At 27.8% G+C, this 17,865-nt stretch overlaps 1 protein-coding gene across 1 annotated transcript in view; it reads left to right on the top strand.

The window, feature by feature from the left end:
* Positions 1–12,555, top strand: part of LOC136972596 (serine-rich adhesin for platelets-like) — a 66,661-nt gene extending 54,106 nt beyond the window's left edge. Inside the window, exons 6-9 of the mRNA XM_067267173.1 lie at positions 4,631–4,816; positions 4,983–5,021; positions 12,373–12,394; positions 12,466–12,555. Of these exons, the coding sequence (XP_067123274.1) occupies positions 4,631–4,816; positions 4,983–5,021; positions 12,373–12,378 (231 nt within the window). The 3' untranslated portion in view covers positions 12,379–12,394; positions 12,466–12,555. The remainder of the gene's footprint in view (positions 1–4,630; positions 4,817–4,982; positions 5,022–12,372; positions 12,395–12,465) is intronic.
* Positions 12,556–17,865: the final 5,310 nt, after the last annotated feature.

The following is a 17,865-nucleotide window of genomic DNA, read 5'->3' as shown; positions in this document are numbered from 1 at the left end:
AATGGACAAAGAAATTGGGACTGTTATGGATTTCGAGAGTATGTTTCCATCAATAAATCTTAACTCATGTTTTGAAGAGTTAATGAACCTGTTATGTGAGTTGCACCCAAAAGCATACGAACACAGAAAAGATTTAGAGACAATGGTTGATCTGATATGCTTTCAGTCATTTTTCAGTTTCCAAGGTAAAGTTTACAAGCAGTTAAGAGGGGTCCCTATGGGCAGCCCGATGTCTGGCCTGTTCTGTGAGTTAGTGGTGAAAAAAATGGAACGCATGACAATTTTCAACTATAATGAATACATAATCATGTACAAAAGATATGTAGACGACGTTCTAATTATTTGGAAGAATGACGCAATGATTCAACGATTCTTAGACCAAATGAACTCTAACCAGCATGGCTTAAAACTTAACCTTGAGCAAATTAGTAGCAAGCAACTACACTTCTTGGATGTTGGCATTGAATTTAGGAATGGAACTTTGTACACGAAGGTGTACATCAAATTCACACATGATCCGATGTATATTCCGGCAAATTCTAATGACCCAACCGTTTATAAATTATCCGCATTTAGGGCCCTAATCAGAAGAGCATTTTTGTATTGCTCGAATATAATGGACACGATGGATGAGCTGGGTAGAATAAAAATGGTGGCAAAGGAGTTAGGGTTTGGAACAAGGTCTATAGAGCGTTTAATAACAGCATACGTAAAGCCTAAGAGCAACTCTAAGAAGAAACCTGAAGCTGGGGGTAACTTCACAAAGTTTACGTATAATAAATGTCTCTTCCCTATTATGAAGCAAATATCGAGACACAAAAACGCCAGTATATTATGCAAAAGGGCCCCCACAGTATATAGGTTGATTAGAAATGACAAAGAAAGAATTGGCGATAGAGAGCAGGCAGGAGTTTATGCGATTCCCTACAAAAATGAGCAATTGGGAATTGATAAGGACTACGTAGGGGTCACCAATAGAAACCTTGGAGTGAGGATTAAAGAGCACCAGTATGATGTCGCAAAAAACAAGTGTTCAACAGCGTTATCCAGGATTGCGCAAGCCGATGGTTCTGTTGTGCAATGGGAGGATGCCAAAATTCTTGCAAAAGTACACTCGCCAACGTTGTCATCCATAACGGAGAAATGCGAAATTTACAGAGCGGGTTTGTCTGGCAGATGTTTAAATTATAAAGATGCGACGGGGTTACCGTCATCCTGGAAGTACATGGTAAAAAGTAACACACATAATAATGCTTCTACAGATGCTCAGTAGATATCTGGGTTAAAGGATAAGGAATTTTTCCTTAATGTTTACGGCCAGTCACCGTATTTTATTTGCATTTACATTTGTGTTTTATTTGGATTTTCTTATTTATTATTTGGTGTTATACTTGTTCTATTTGTTTAATTTAAAATGTATGTTCTAATTTAGTTTAATTTTGAACGTGTTCGATTTTGTATTAGAGTCGAACAACTGTAACCTGAGGATGGCCCATAAAGTGGGCCAAAAACGTTAGTTATACGTAATAAATATATGTTCTCAGCAATAAGGTGTATTGGATGTATCTAGAATATTAATATAATTAAATGGATTTGAATAATACGGTACAACACATTAAGTTGGGGTTCTTAATTTTTTCTTTCATGGACCCCTTCTCAGAATAACATTTTTAAATGCATAAAATAAAATTACAAAAGAAACCACTTATATAGAAATATATTTATTAAAATAAAAAACATATGATATAGTAATATATGTGCTTCTTTCTTAATACAATAATTAACAATTTCACACTATACAACATAGTAGTACACTATCCTTGGGCAAAAACAGCAATTGCATGGGATCTCCATCAATAGGGAACCAATCTTTTATAATAAAACATTTCACCAAAAACTTCCTCAAAGAAAAATGTCTGAAGTCAACACTGTAAGTGGGGCACCTTAATTCAAATTTGCCTGGGCCCCATGAAGCTAAAACATGATACTGATAACACAAAATTATGATGATAAGTTGATTTTTATCCTTCCAAGCCCATGGACTCCGGTTGAGAATCAATGCATTAAGTTGTATAATCCTATATCCGGGCCATCCAACTTAAGTTAGACTGTTAATTAAAGCCTAAACATCTATAGTAAAATGAAAAATAAAATAAAATTTAACACTTTAAATGGTTAATGTTACCTATGATTCCAAAATGGCGGCTCGTCTCTGATTCCAGCAAATAGAAGAAAGGAAACAGTGGAGACGCACGTTCTAACCTAACATAACCTATTCTAATAAATTACCATAATTATTACCAACAAAATTAAATTATTAGAATAGGTTAGGTTAGGTTAGAACGTGCGTCCCACTGTTTCCTTTCTTCTATTTGCTGGAATCAGAGACGAGCCGCCATTTTGGAACCATAGGTAACATTAACCATTTAAATATCATTTAAGATTTATATAGTAAGGAAAATATAATATGTAATTAAAATTACCTACAGAAATTTGTCTTACATATTGTTTAACAGAAGTTTCTCTTACTTGTAACTTAGTTATAAACTCTATAAACTACATTTTGTTATTTGAAGATCATTATTTCCTGTAAATATAAGTAATAATTAAATTACAGTATTTTAAAATCATCTCTGCTAAATAATCTGTGCCTAAATTCGATAAATATTTTATACCCAAAAGGTCAGTTAACCATAATTATTTAAATTATCTTTTTTGGGCCTGAACAGAAACTAAGCAAGCAGATTTCAAATTTAGCAAAGACAAAAAAACAACCCAATTACTGGAAACACATTAAATTGTAAGTACAAATTGATATATTCGAGGAAGAAATTGTTGAAGACTCAATATTCCTTTAACTAATTTTTAGAATTCAGTCACGCTATAACGTAATTTTTATCCTTATAACGCGAAAATATTAATGATGTTCCTTCAGAAAATCGAGGAATGATTCATTCTTTCGCCCAACTTTTATGGGAATAATTTTATATAATTATTCAAGTATAAATTCTTAGGAAATTAGTTAAGAAATTTATTTATATATTAACTCTACATCATCCACACAAATATCATTAACGAGTAGATACGGAACGATATTAAATCAAAATTTAGTGCCAGGCAGATAAGGAATTTGTCTAGAAACTTATTTATCAAAAGTTCCATTTAATGATCATTTATATTTAAAATAAATTAACAACAACGGGGCTTTAATTGATTTACGAAGCGTTAAAATAGTTATAACTTTTTTAGTTAAAAAAATAAATAAATAAACTTAAATAATGCACGAAATATATTTTAATCGTAATTTTAATTATAAATTACATAATTTAAATATTTTAAATAACTTTAATTTACTTTAAAAGAAGCGAAATATAAAGAACTGTTTTTTTTAGATTCAAAATCGCTCAAACAAAACCAACTGGCTATCTACTTGTGACGCATTACCGACCATCGACTTTAAAAAAGCGATTTATCACCGCTGATTGGTCACAATTAGTGACGTAACACCAATCGGAGAGGCGAAAACGATGTTTTTTTTTAAATCGGTGACGTTTGATTGGTCGATTTGAAAATTTGAAACGATTTAAAACGGTTTTTTCGAAAATACACATTTTAAAATCATTAATTTCTTGTATTATTATTATTATTATTATTATAAAAAAGAATTTTAAAAAATTAATAATTTAAAATTTGTTTTTAATAGAACTTTTTTAAAATAATTTCTAACTATAAAATCGAATTATTAAAAAAAATTTCATTATAAACTGTCGTTCTTCTTCAAAGAATTCTAATAAATGGATTAGATGTATAACCGATGATAAAGATTTAGTAGAAATACAACTCTTGTCCATTAATCCACTTTGCCTGGATTTCAACCTAATGATAATAAAACCCTACAATCGCCGATCAATATCAAAGTGACAGTTCAACTTTCCTCCTTTATCTCAGATCGGAGAGTTAATGTTCCTGTGCTACAGAACAAGATAACATGGAAGCAAAGCAATCATTCGGCTAAAATTATTTATTAATAAATGAATAAAATAAATTATTTATAATAAAATGTGACCATTTTCTCGGTGCAGCGCAACCTCGATTATTTATGAGCTAAATCAGACTTCATTAAGCGAATGATAAGCAGGTTTGATAATTACTTTTATACACGTTCGGTAGGCTGAGAATTACGACAAAAAGAAAAAAAAAAAAAGTTATAATTTTCCTAATTTACTACTTAATACATTAAATAAATGAACGCTTTCCGTTAATTAAGAGAAATCACTTTATTTAATTATCTTAATTTTTAAAAAGGTAGTCGGCAACATCAAAACACAGTGATTAACGGCCATTTTAACGAAGCAGGTTAAATTCAAAATAGACGAAACAAAGCCAATAGGTTGTTCATATATGACGCATTAATCACTATCGACTTCAAAAGAGCGATCACCACCCTTGATTGGTTGCAGTTAATAACACGCCATCTATCTGTTTAAATCGGTAACGTTTGATTGGTCGATTTTAAATTTTGAAATGATTTAAAACGGTTTTTTTTCTTTATATACGTTTTTTAGGAGTTTGAAATGAATTTTGTTAAGTTTAATTTAATAATTTTTTTTTTATTATTATTTTTTTAAAGGTGTACGGAAATTGTACTTCGATTTTTGGAAGAAACCATCGACGATTGCAGGAAGAAACGGGGAATAGTTTCAAACAGAATGATGAGAAATGTAAAGATTGGGAAAGCAAAGTTACCGCAGCTTATGAGAATTTGGCAGCTGATGGAATTTACGATTTGGACGATGTGGGTGACAAAAACGTCAAGGTTACTAAAAAAACTCAAAAAATAAAAAAATAAAATTACAGTTATTATTATTTTTTTTTTAATATTTCACAATGTTAACCTTTGAATTTTGTTTTTACTTTTTTAAATTCATGTTTTTGTATGGGAAAAAATAATAGAAATTAATCACCTTCTTAATTTTTTTCAGGCTAGTGACAAATGTAAAAGAAAACTTGAAAATACACAAGTTAGTTTCCTCTGTGGTTTTCTATTTTACATTTTAAAAATTAATTTAAAATTCCATTAGAAATTAGTATTTGAAAATCGCTTAAATGCTGATATACAGGTTTATAATATTGAAATTAATTGATTAAATTAGAGAAGTTTTACAGAAATGTTTTAAATTTTACATTATATAATTACCAATATGTAAAATTTCTAAAATATATTTATATAATTAATAGATTAAAGCTTCAAAGTTGTGAGTGTGTACTGTACTTGGGCGCTTGCTGGCTTTATACAGGGCATTTCACAATATGATCATAGGACTTTTTCAAATAAACCAGCAAAAAACTGAAATGAAGAACTTTTTCGGTCATAATATTAAATTATTAATTAAATGCAAATGATCGTTAAAACAAGCAAAATAAAAAAAAACAGGGCTGTAAAAAATTCCTATTGTCTCAGAAATTCTGTGTTACAAAATGGTATGACCATTTCATAAAAATCAAGACTGCTGTCTTAATATTATGCAGTTAACTTGTAATGTTTTTACTTACCATCGAGAGTAATGCAAATTACTCCGACGATGCAACCATCTGGGTGACTTTTTTTTTTTTACTGTGGAACTTCCAGATAATCGTTTGCGTAAGATGGAATGAAGGATAAACTTTAAGCGAATTTTAAAAAGGCCAGATTAGGAAAGATGTTAGCAAATCGGCGAGATCAATTGCTAAAATGTTAGGTCGATCTCATGACACAATCCTAAATTTTCTTCGATTGGGTGATGACTACAGAAGAAATAAATCACGAAGTCGAAGAGAGAGCTCTTGGTTTTAGATGTTCTCTGAAAAAAAAGAGATTTAAGAAGGTCTGAGAAGTGGAAAAGTGTCTCTTCGACAAATTGAAAAAGATCTATTATTTAACTTCTACAAATCTACCTTTCCAGGGTTGGCACAAGTTGTTATTGTATGCAAAGTAAAACACATAGCCACAAATGACAAAAAAAAAAAAAAAACACAAGAAGCTACACATCACATTTCCTAGGAAAAAATATGATATTAACTGATTAAAAGTATTAATTTAGATAGTCCTAGCGGTTAGTGCGAAGGTCACCTCCTATAAAACCAAGTTATCTTCGAAAAGGCAGCAAGGAGATCGATCATGGTCCGGAATGGCTGCAAATATCATGGTAAGACAGATATTGTTTTCGCATCAAGAATAATGAAAGCTGTGGATTACCAAAAGCTTCTAGAGAACAATTTGTTGTCTTATGTTTATCGAATTAACGATTTATTTTGGATTATGCAACAAGATAACGCACCAGTTAATACAGAAAATACTATCTGGAAATGATTTTTGAATAAAGGGATGTAATGTATGTGATAGAATGGTCAACTGTCTCGCCTGATCTGAATCCAATAGAGAACGTTCTGAGCATTTTAGGGCATATTATATGAAAATGGTAAATAGTACGATACTTTATCTTAACTAAAAGCTGTAATAATTTCTAAACAGGATGAAATTGATCCCGTAACTATTACAGAAGCTTGTACTGTACACTCAATGACAGATCGCAGTTTTGCTACGATTGAAAAATCTGAACCAGCTAATTCCAGTACTCATGTGATTTTGAAACATCATATTTCAGAGAAAACAGTTTTTCTTTTATTTATTTTTTTAAGTCCGTTTTTATTTACTTGAATACAGTATATTACAGCACAGCACAGTACAGTAAATAAGATGTTACCTTCCAAGGCTGAGACTTTGTTTTTCGTTAGTATCTAGCAAAGTTGCGCATAAAATAATGGATAGTCATATCATTATGAAACGCATATATAGTTGTGCATCTTTAACAGCGTAATGATAAATAAATTTGCACTGATAATGAATAAAACAGCAGTTTTTAATACTTTCAGTACTAATTATTAACTTAAGATTTAAGTTTTCATTGACAACTTATTTTTTAAACTATCCACTCTGTGGGTAGTAAGGCGGCCTTTTTCATCATACCAATCGTGGGTTAGGTTAGGTCCGCACTGGGTGGTGAGGATTTGAATTAAATTGATATAATAAGACATATGAACGATTTGCAAAGACTAGGGTACCTCCCGGAAGACTTTCTATGAGAAATTAGTCCCTGTTTAGATGTTAGATATGTAAAGAAAATCCGGAAAATTCCACTGGTGGATACGGATGGAACTCAACAGATCTGAGATAGATGGACCATGAAAAATTCCGGAGTCTTAGGACCCGAACTCTAAAAAGGTCTCCCAGAGCAGTTGGCTATCATTCCTGCCTCAGCCATCAGACCGTCTAGAATTAATGTACGAGATCCTATAAATTGTTTATTAAGCATTATCTCATAACCGAAATTCCTAACTTAATTTGCAACAAATACGTAGTTTCAACTAAAGCTATTCCTTAGCTACTCGATATAAATTTCATTAATAATTAATTAAATAATTAAGTATTTTCGGTAGAAAATATAATTGATTTATATATTCTGTCTACTCTAGAATAATGAAGTATGAATATAAATATTAAATTATGATTCGACCAATCAATAAAATTTAAATAAAGTTATATTGTTTATAATAGAAGCCATATTATTAATGTTAAAAGTTTGATTAATTTATTCAAACTTACATGAAAGTTATACAAAACTATGTTGTGTAGCGTAATAAATTGATCCTTTTTCGAGATATTTATTACTTATAAACAATCAAACCTCTATACAAAAACCACTAACGAAACCATAAAAAAGCCATTGTTTGGAGGCATTTTACTTAAAAGACCACACTGAAAAAAAAAATGGCCGCTGTTAGAGGTTCGACTGTATATAGAATAAATATGTAAATCGTTCGATTGAATATCTAAGATCATATTTCAAAAATTCCAGGACTTCTTTTGAATCTTTATTTTTAAATAAATCTTCGTTCTTTAATCTTTAAAATTTTGAAATTTAGGAGTATACGTACTGTACGTACAGTACAGTACATTATTATTTTGAATTTTAGATTTTCCTCACACGTTTTCGAATTTAAAATTAGGATGCATCTAAATTCAAGATGCTTCTTAAATTTTTATTACAGGACTTTTCCTTGTGACTATCATGGGTTTAGCAAAACCCATAGTGAATAGTCGAGTAATGGGGGACTAGGCCCAACACAGAAATTTTACATATTACGTAAAATGTTTAAGACTAAGCTCCTGGACTCGAACGATTTCCAGTTTAAATTCAGGATATTCTTATCATGCAAAGTCTGTACGTGATGGAAACGTTTTTAGTATTTTCTGTTAATTATACTTTAAATACATTATTAACGTTCTACTCTTTAAAACTCTATTTTAAATTATCATCTAATTTTTTCCCCATGAAAGTCCCTTTTTAAAATGGCTAGTCTTAAATTCGAAGTAATAAAAGAAATAAAATAGGAGAAAATTGGTTTTCATATATATTTGAAGAAGGGTTGATATTAAAACTATATGCATAATCGCCGATATATATATATATATCGGCGATTATGCATATAGTTATATAGATATATATATATATTTTAAATTCCAAATTTTAATTAAATTTTAAAAATAACCTAGATGTAGCTCCGCCTACTTTTATTATTCAACCAATCATTCATTTCGTTTACACTTCGTATCTAGCGTATATTGCAGAGGACGACATATGTTCATAGAAAAACTTTTTAACCTAATTTTACATGTATTCAAACAAGACGATTAAATATACTTATAACTCTCTCTTATAATATTAATAATTACTAATTTTATATCATCATCGTCGTAAAATAAAAATTTAGACACTTAAACAATAATTAACTTTAAAGCGCATTATTAAAAAATTAACACACACAAATAGCAAATTAGGATAGTAAATAAACTTTAAACTCATGTTACACAGTTTGCAGTTTATAAAAAAAATAAATAAAATAAAATAAATATGATTAAGTAAATACGAAGGAACAGGGAAATATTCAAAATAGTTTCGTATCATTAATTGTAAGCGAGTTAAACCGTGAATGATGTTACATAATAGCAAACTAAGTTCAAAACTGAATAAGCATTAGGCAACTGCTTACTATAATTATCTCCTCGAACAAATCAGCATTCCTATACACGCTTACATTCACTTATCCACATTCAGAAATCTGATAGTATTAATACAGCACGTACCATTGTATCAAGCTAACTTTCACTAAAATACCAAAATTACATTACCAGATTTATCTGGAAAGTCTTCAAGAATAAGAATAAATGTATTACTTTATAAAATTATGATAAATAGTTTAAAAAGAAATAAATAAAGATCAATGGAGTACTGTACAGTACATAAAAGACTGGTTGAAAGAGAGGAAAAATAAATAAATAAAGTTTGATCAGACGTGATCGTTCACATTCAAAAAACGCTTTGGTATCCCCAAAGAGTCGATCCTAAGATTAAATTTTGTATATCTAGATAGCTCTTAACGCTTCGACTACTTCGAAAATAGTATCAAAATGCTGTTATTATTCCAAAGTTGTAGAGATGTTTTGCAAATTGATTGATTCGATAGCATAAGTAGATTATACTTTAACAGTTTTTTTTTAAAAGTTGGCTTTAGAAATTCTGAGTAGACTGCCTCGAATTTCAACCTATCCAATTTCGTGATATCTTAAAAGAAAGATCACACTTGAATTGGAAATATTGAAGACTTCAAAAGATTTTTCTTTTCCTAGAGCAATTTTTTTTTTCTACTTTTAAGAATTTTTATTTTATGTATACTTTCTAAGCATAATTCTAAGGGATACTTACTTATTCGCCCTTGCCTAGAGAATGTCTAAAGATATCTAAGAGATATAGTTCTTTATTTAAGAAATTTAAGTATGCAAATCTTGTTAATTCCTTTAAATATCCTTAAGCAAAGATCAAAACTAAGCAACTATTAGATTTTATGCTTAGAAGATCAACATTTATCTTCACTTTATCATTCGATTTTATTTTATATAATTAAGATATTCATTTTTTTTAATTTTTTTTCATATTGAATAATAAAAATTGAAGTTAAATCTCATTAATCACATAAAATTAAAGTCCCAAGTTAGATTCTAGAAAATCACTAATAAAATTGAATTGTCAATTGATCAACTGAAGCAAAAGAGAATTTCCTTCACTAAAAAGAAAAAAAAAAAAAAAAAGAGGCCAATAGATACAGATAAAAGAATGATTTTTTTTCTCTGTAAGAAACAAAATTCCCTATTGATCTTTATCAATCTGTTCATTAATCATGTTGCCGTACTTTTGTAACACAGCTTTAAATTCGGTAATCAGTAGGGAAAGAAAAAAGAAATGGCAGGAAAGGTTTATAAATCAGTAAAAGACAGATTTCACTTTAACTTCGAAATCTTTTCCATTAAAATTATTGAATTTAAACTAATTCAAAAAGTTTGTATCGGCATAAATTTTTAAAATATATATTAGAAATTACAATTTAGTTACATGTTCCTATACAAATGGATTTCACTAAGTATCCGATCTGATGTGTTTATCTGTAAAAGTAAAGATATTGACTACATTTCAGTACTCTAAATAAATAAATAAAAAGTAGTAGTTTTACTAGGAGCTTTACTAGAACATATTGAAATGTTTCTAGATTTGATTTTTGTTAGATATCATAGTCACAACAATCTAAAGAATTTCATTTCTGCATCTGTTATAAAGTCAGATCGTGCTTTTATCTTATTTTCTAACCTACAAAATTGATTCTTCTTCAGAATTTTCTATTCAGACTTTCATTAAAAGTTCTAAATAACAGAACCTGTTCTATAATTCAAAATATGAATAAATATTTAATTAGAGAGTTAATATTTATACACTGTGTATGTATAGAACTTACCTGACATCTTTGCTTGTAACTGACTTATTAATAAATAGTAAATATTCTTATTATATTAAAATCAATAAATAAATAAACTAAACAGAAACAATATCAAACAGACATCTTTCATTATTGTAACTTGAAAGTTTCCTGCAGTACTCTATGACACTTCTCTTTCGCTTTATTGAATTTTACTTCCATTGATCTGTCGCTATATATTTTTAAAAATATTTTGAAACATTCTTATGACAAATGTTTTTTTTTTCTTCTTCTCTTCAATCTCTTTTAATCTATAATATATATATATATATATATATATATATATATATATTTTTTATGTTCACTCTCATCTTTCTACAACATTTTTCTTGTAAAACAATCTTTTTATTCCATCTTTTCTTTTAAATTCTTTCTTTCCTTGTCATGTACTAATGCACATTGTTAGTTTTCTGTTATGAAAACTAAAGTTGTTCTTAGCTAATCAATATAAGAAACATCATTCTGAAATCTCCCCCTATAAAAAAAGTTGAAGATATTTCTTATGAAACTGTAAGATTAATGAGTTTTACGTTTGCTACAAAAATTAACACATAATAACCATTCTTCCCGGTGCTTTACGGTTACTATTTGCCGTTTAATTATATCCTAACAATGTCGATTATGTTTGTATATATCTGGAAATATCAATAAATTGCTTGCCTTTGAATCATTATCATTCTAATGCTTATTAATATTAATCGAATGCTGTGAATGTTCTAACAAGGCAATGCACTCTGGAATAATTTGTCCTATTCTCAAAAGAGCACTCAATACCATACTAAGACAGTGGCAATTATCTCTACTCTCATACGTACAGTTGTCTAATTTGTGAAGATGAAACAAAACTTTGCTCGTCTTCTTATTATCCATTTACTTCCAAATTAAGTAATGCTTTGCGCAAGACTTTAACAGCTGTTTTGCTACACTGTTTCAAATTAAAATGTCTAATTTAAATATTTATGAATTAATTAAATCTTAAGTTAAAACTACTTTTATTATAATTTCAAGTAACCATTAATAATATGTTAATAAATTTTACAGGTTGTTAACTGGAAGGAAAACTATTAAATATATATACATATAGGTTAATTTTAAAGTAAAAAAATATATTAATTTTGTCATTTTTATTATTAGAAGTTCTTTAATATAATTTTTTAACATATTTTTTACATTTTATTTTGAAAAATTGAAAGTATTGTGCCTGACAGGATTGAGGAATTGGATCCTGTTTATAAAGTGCAATCCATTTCAAACATGGCAACTGGAATTTTTTTTATTTTTTATTTTTTTTGAAAAATTGAAATCTAAATCAATGCAATACTTTTCTTATACATTGAGAAAATTATAGACAAACTCTTAGCATGTAAAATACAGTACTTTAACTTTTTATATATTAAATTACCTTAATTAAAGTAGTTTTTGTAATTTTTTTAAACTAAAATACTGCTTTTCTTTTTATTTATTCAGGCCTAACCTGCTGTAAAATAAGGTAATTTCACTTATTAAACATTATATATCAACATTTGAGACTTACTCTTACATACATCTTCATCCTTCCAGAATCAACAGATGTGGATAAAATTAGACTGGACACTTACAAAAGTTGCTCTTCAGTTGTCACATTGTTTTAAGAGGAGACCTGTATCCAAAAGGAAAAGAGATGAGTCATGGCATACGTTGTCTCATGAATGGAAATTACATATTACTGCGTGCTTGTACCCTTGATAATAAATTTGACCCGACGAGAAAAAAGAAAAGACCGATACCGTTCTTTACTTCATTTAGTTATCGTATTAATGTTAAATTTATAGAATCTAGAGTAGACGAGTCTCCGTAAAAAGTTATGAAGTTGCTTCACAGGATATTTGTGAACATTTCGAGTTTGTTCTTTTTAGCTTTTACGTGCACTTGGTACAAGAATGCAGTATCAACTTTGGCACAACTTAAATATCATTAAAGAGGAAAAAAAAATGAAATTGTATTTGTTTTCTAATTGTATAGTTTATGAATAAATTAATTTTTTTGTAAATATAATTAATTAAGTTTAAATTATAATGATTTAAAACTTATTATTGTAACTTTAAAGTAGATAATACAGCAGATACCATTAAATAACATTCGTTAAATGACAGAAAAGCCCTCCCAAAAGTAGGTAGATATGAAACAGGTCAAAAGATCTAAATCAAAATTATTGATGATGATGATATTGATGATGATGATATTGATGATGATGATGATGATGATGATGATGATGATGAGGAGGAGGAGGAGGAGGAGGAGGAGGAGGAGGAAGAGCAGGAGTTAACAGAATAGCTGTAAGACAATAGAATGATGATAATAAGCAGGGAATAGAAAGAGGAATAATTGACAGAATGGTTGGATAATAAAATGAATATAAATTTTTAATATATATACTATTTCATATTTCTGATAAAATCGATAAGTCAAGAAAAGAAAAAAAAAAAATTACTTTTATAAATTTTTCCTGTTTTAAATATATTTTATTGATATTATTATTAACTGAAAAAGTATGCACATGTAAAAAAATCTTTAAAACTCGACTTCAATTATTTTTAAGTCTGTTCTGTTTCATTTTGTTTATTTTTTATTTTTTGGTACAGAAAAAATGAAAAAAAAACAGAAAAAAGAAAGTTTTAGTAGATCTACTGTCTGTTCTTTTGGATTGTTACCAATCTCTTTCCAAAAATAATTGGCTATTGCATTAAAAAAAATTTATTTTTGATATATGATACACAATAAATAATAAATCATAAATCTCTAACAAATTTAATATAAAAAAGAACACAGACTTTATAAATTATTTTTTCTTCTTAACAATGTATAGTTCCGTTGCAAGTTAACAATAAAATATTTTTGCTATATTAAATTTTAAAATAATAAATAAAATTTAAGTTTATTTAGCAATCTTAATCGATAAAAAATTAATAAATATAATCCAATTAAAATCAAAGCTTTTCTATAACCTTCTGGCCCTTTTTTCATCCTAAAAACACTAGAAAGGCCTTTTTTTCCTTCCCAATGACACTTGAAAGGACTTTTTCTATCCTTAAAGCCCTAAAGGACCTTCTTTTCTGCCCTATCATAAGTTCAACAGGCACACATTAGGGTGGCTAATGGAAAGTGATTAAAAAGTTTAAAGGAAATAATTTATTCTTCTTTAAATATTTAAATAATAATAATAAATTTAGCATAAAAATAACATTTTCTTAATTACCAGACCTCCAGTTTTTCTGTTTCTTCAAATTAATATGACACTCATTTTCATATATTCCTTCTGTCAACTGAGAGAGAGAGAGAGAAAATATATTTTAATTAAAAAAAAATAATCCATATAAATTTTATATCCTAAACAATAATTTCAATTATTAAAACAATTAAACTTTTAATTAAAACTTAATAAAATTTGCAAAATATCGTTAAGTTTATTTTAATTACTTGATTAAATGTCTTCATTTTATTATCTTTATATCTAATAAAATTAATTCTGAATAAATCAAAATTAATTAATTATGTTGAAAAGAATTTAATTATGCCATTCAAATTCTTACGGAAATATTTCCAGTTAAGCAAATTTTACTACTTTTCTGAAATTTATGTTTAGAACCGACGTTTTAGTACGTTTTAATGTTTATTTTAGCTTTCTCTTTAATCGCAACACTTAAGTCGAAACATAAAAATTAAAATTGCAGTCGCCTTTTATTATTATTTTATCGGAAAAGTGAAAAATCTGTAATTAAACTTTTTAATGGATGTCGTAAAACGACGTTTGACAATCATCCAAAATTTGATTCATTACAGTTTTTTTTGTAAATTCTCGTGAAAACGAAACTTGGAGAATTATAACTCTTCTCCCAGTAGCATTAGAGGAGGCGGAATTATCAAATATAAACTAACATTCACCCCTATATTGCTGCAAACATAGCCACTAGAATAGTGGATGAAGTGTAAACTCTTAGATATTGTATAAATGCATTTATCACATAAATCTTTTTTCCTATACTTATTTACAAAGTTAAGAGAGACCCTAGGCCCCTCCCTGATCATGCTAATGACTTTCTACAGATTCTTTTAATAATTTTATAAACAGAATGAGGATATCTCTCTCCTACAAAACAAAAGTAAAGGTGAATAAATAAAATAAACCAACAATCAGTTCAAATAATCTACACTTTTAATAAAATCTTCCAGTCAAACATCAGAATTTCGTCAGCTTATAAAAGCTCAGTTAACAGATTAAAATTAAGAATGAAATGTATACAGCAGAAGAATAGGATTTAAATTAAAATATCCAGAATAAATGGGTTTAGAATAAAGGTTGGAAAAATGAGTCAGTAAGTATAAACTATTATTTTATTCATACTTATATATAAGTATCTTGCAAATTTCAAGTCTGTTATTAATGTTTTTAAAAATACATTTGATATGAGACTTTCGGCAATAGTAGATATTCCTTTTCCCAACGAGTCTATTATATCGAGACTTTATAGTATATATAATAGAATATCTCGTGTTCTCTTCTCGGACATTTCGCCGTATACAATTATAATTTCTAAATTTTGTTCTGGATTCTAATATAAGTATTTCTGCTGTATACATTACATTATTAATTTTAAATAAGTTCATTATTATTCTAGCCATTTGTTAATTGAGTTTTTATAAGCCGAGAATGGTTGTATATTTGACTGAAACATTGTCGTCGTCTATCCGAACTTAGTAGTTTAGCAACGCAATGCCAATTTAATGAACTTTTAAGTGAATATATATTAATATATTAATATATTAATAATAGATATTAATCAACGCAATGCCAATTTAATGAACTTTATATGAAATTTGGACATAATGATAACATTGAAAATGATTTTGAAACTATTATTTTATTTTTTTGTTAATTAAATCCAACTTTTCACTTATTATTATTACATTTCTTTAATGTAAATCGAGCTAATTATATATAAAATTCAGAATAACTAGAGTGAGATATGTATTTAAAATTATTTTAACTTGTACACTATTATTAATTTACGTTGCTAATCCTGTTATACCAAAGTATTGTTCAGATGATCTATATAAAGATCATTCTCAGCCGACATCCTTCTATGTAATCCATTACAGATACAATTACCAGTATAAAAAAAACATTTACAAAGATCTTTTCCATTCTCAGAAATCACATTTGAAGTAAATTGAGCACAAATTTGAAATTTAAGTTAAACATCACCAGTTTTATGTTTGAAATTTTAAATATTTTACAGTTTTAAAATGTTTAAAACGTATCAAAACATTTAAAATATATTTTGCGTTAGAAATATTTTTAGATTTGTGCTCATTTACTTGTTCAAAAGTACATATAACGAGTAAGATGAGGTGAGAGATGCTTGAAAACACTTAATGAATGTGCTTTTAAAGTAATTTTGAATTTCTTTAAATAGTTAATTGTATTCATAATAGAATTTTTTATATTGGAAAAATATACAAACATTCTTTTTTAGATTCTGTATATGTTATAAACATGTTTTTATTTATAGTTTACCCATTTTTTACTGTTTTTTTAATGTTCTATAAATCCAAACAATTGCTTACTTTTTATAGAAAATTTATTTTTAATCTTAAAAATTATCAAAAAATCAATTTAATACAGTCATACCTTTTAATAAAAGGTATAAAAAGTCATTCTAAAGTTAACACAGACCGTAACATTTAATCGCTTAATATTTTAAAAGCATATAAATTATTTGAAAGTAATAATTTACTTGACTTAATGGTTTAATTCATTCTGTGACAGAACTGAACTTACTCACATGTCAAATCAATTTTCCCCACTGAAATGCCATTAATCCGTTCTGGATCCCCCAAAACGCAATTTTTTTGTTACATGTCCTTAAATAAGAAAAATGTACTTATAAATAATGAATAATGTATAAAAACACAATAGAATGTACTGCAATAAACTGGTTTTGCGGATGTTGTGGCATTCGCTGCATAGATAAATAAGATGGAAAATTTGAGAAACGAGAGACGATGGCACCACACACAACACAGAAATGAACTAATGCCTAATGCCACTCAGTTACATTCTTTTCTATAAGCTAGCCTGTCAGACATTGGAAGAGTAACGAAAATGACAAAATTACATCAGTTTTCCATCATCTTTTTCTTATTTATTTGTATATATATTGCCAGTAAAATAAGGTATTTTAATGATATAATAGTTGTTTTACAACAGCTAATAGAAGAGCTACTTTTTTAATTTTTGAGAAATTTCTTTCAGTCTTTTTCATATATATGAATATTTGTAAAACTTTCCACCATGTTTTAAGTTAATAGAACAAACTGCTAAGCTCGGGCAACCAAAATTATTCTTTATTCAGTAACGTTTTTGGACATTCTACAATTGTCCTCGGCTTGCAAAGAATACAAACCAATCACGACAAATTTGTATTCTTTGCAAGTTGAAGATAACTTTAGAATGACCACAAATGTTACTGAATAAAAAGTAATTTTTGTTGCCTGAATTTCACTTTGATCTTTAAAATAGCAATTATCTTGAACGAGGTATTTCATACTATATTTTCTATCTGTGCATACATATATTTTTACATGAGAAAATAATTATCTAGTATTTATCTGTTTGTTAAAATGAAATTGCATATTAAACCTAAAAATTACTGAATGCCAATTTGTATAATACAATGTAGAATGCAATTCTTAGTTACTGTAAAATTTATACAGTTTTTTTTTATATATTAAACAGTTATACAGTTTTCATTTCAGTTAATAAATGAGTAAAAATAAAATTATTTTATTCAGCTATATTATTATATATCATTATATGAACAAAGTACTATGTAAATGCACCTTAATCTTGTAAACTCTAACATATAACAACTCATTGAATATTTTCCATGGAAGAATAAAAATTTGCTACGCAATTAATTG

The sequence above is a fragment of the Centruroides vittatus genome, unplaced genomic scaffold, assembly GCF_030686945.1.
Source record: "Centruroides vittatus isolate TY-2023 unplaced genomic scaffold, ASM3068694v2 contig_298, whole genome shotgun sequence".
Taxonomy (NCBI): Eukaryota; Metazoa; Arthropoda; class Arachnida; order Scorpiones; family Buthidae; genus Centruroides; species Centruroides vittatus.
The sequence above is the reverse complement of the archived record's forward strand: the minus strand, read 5'-3'. Positions and strand labels throughout refer to the sequence as shown.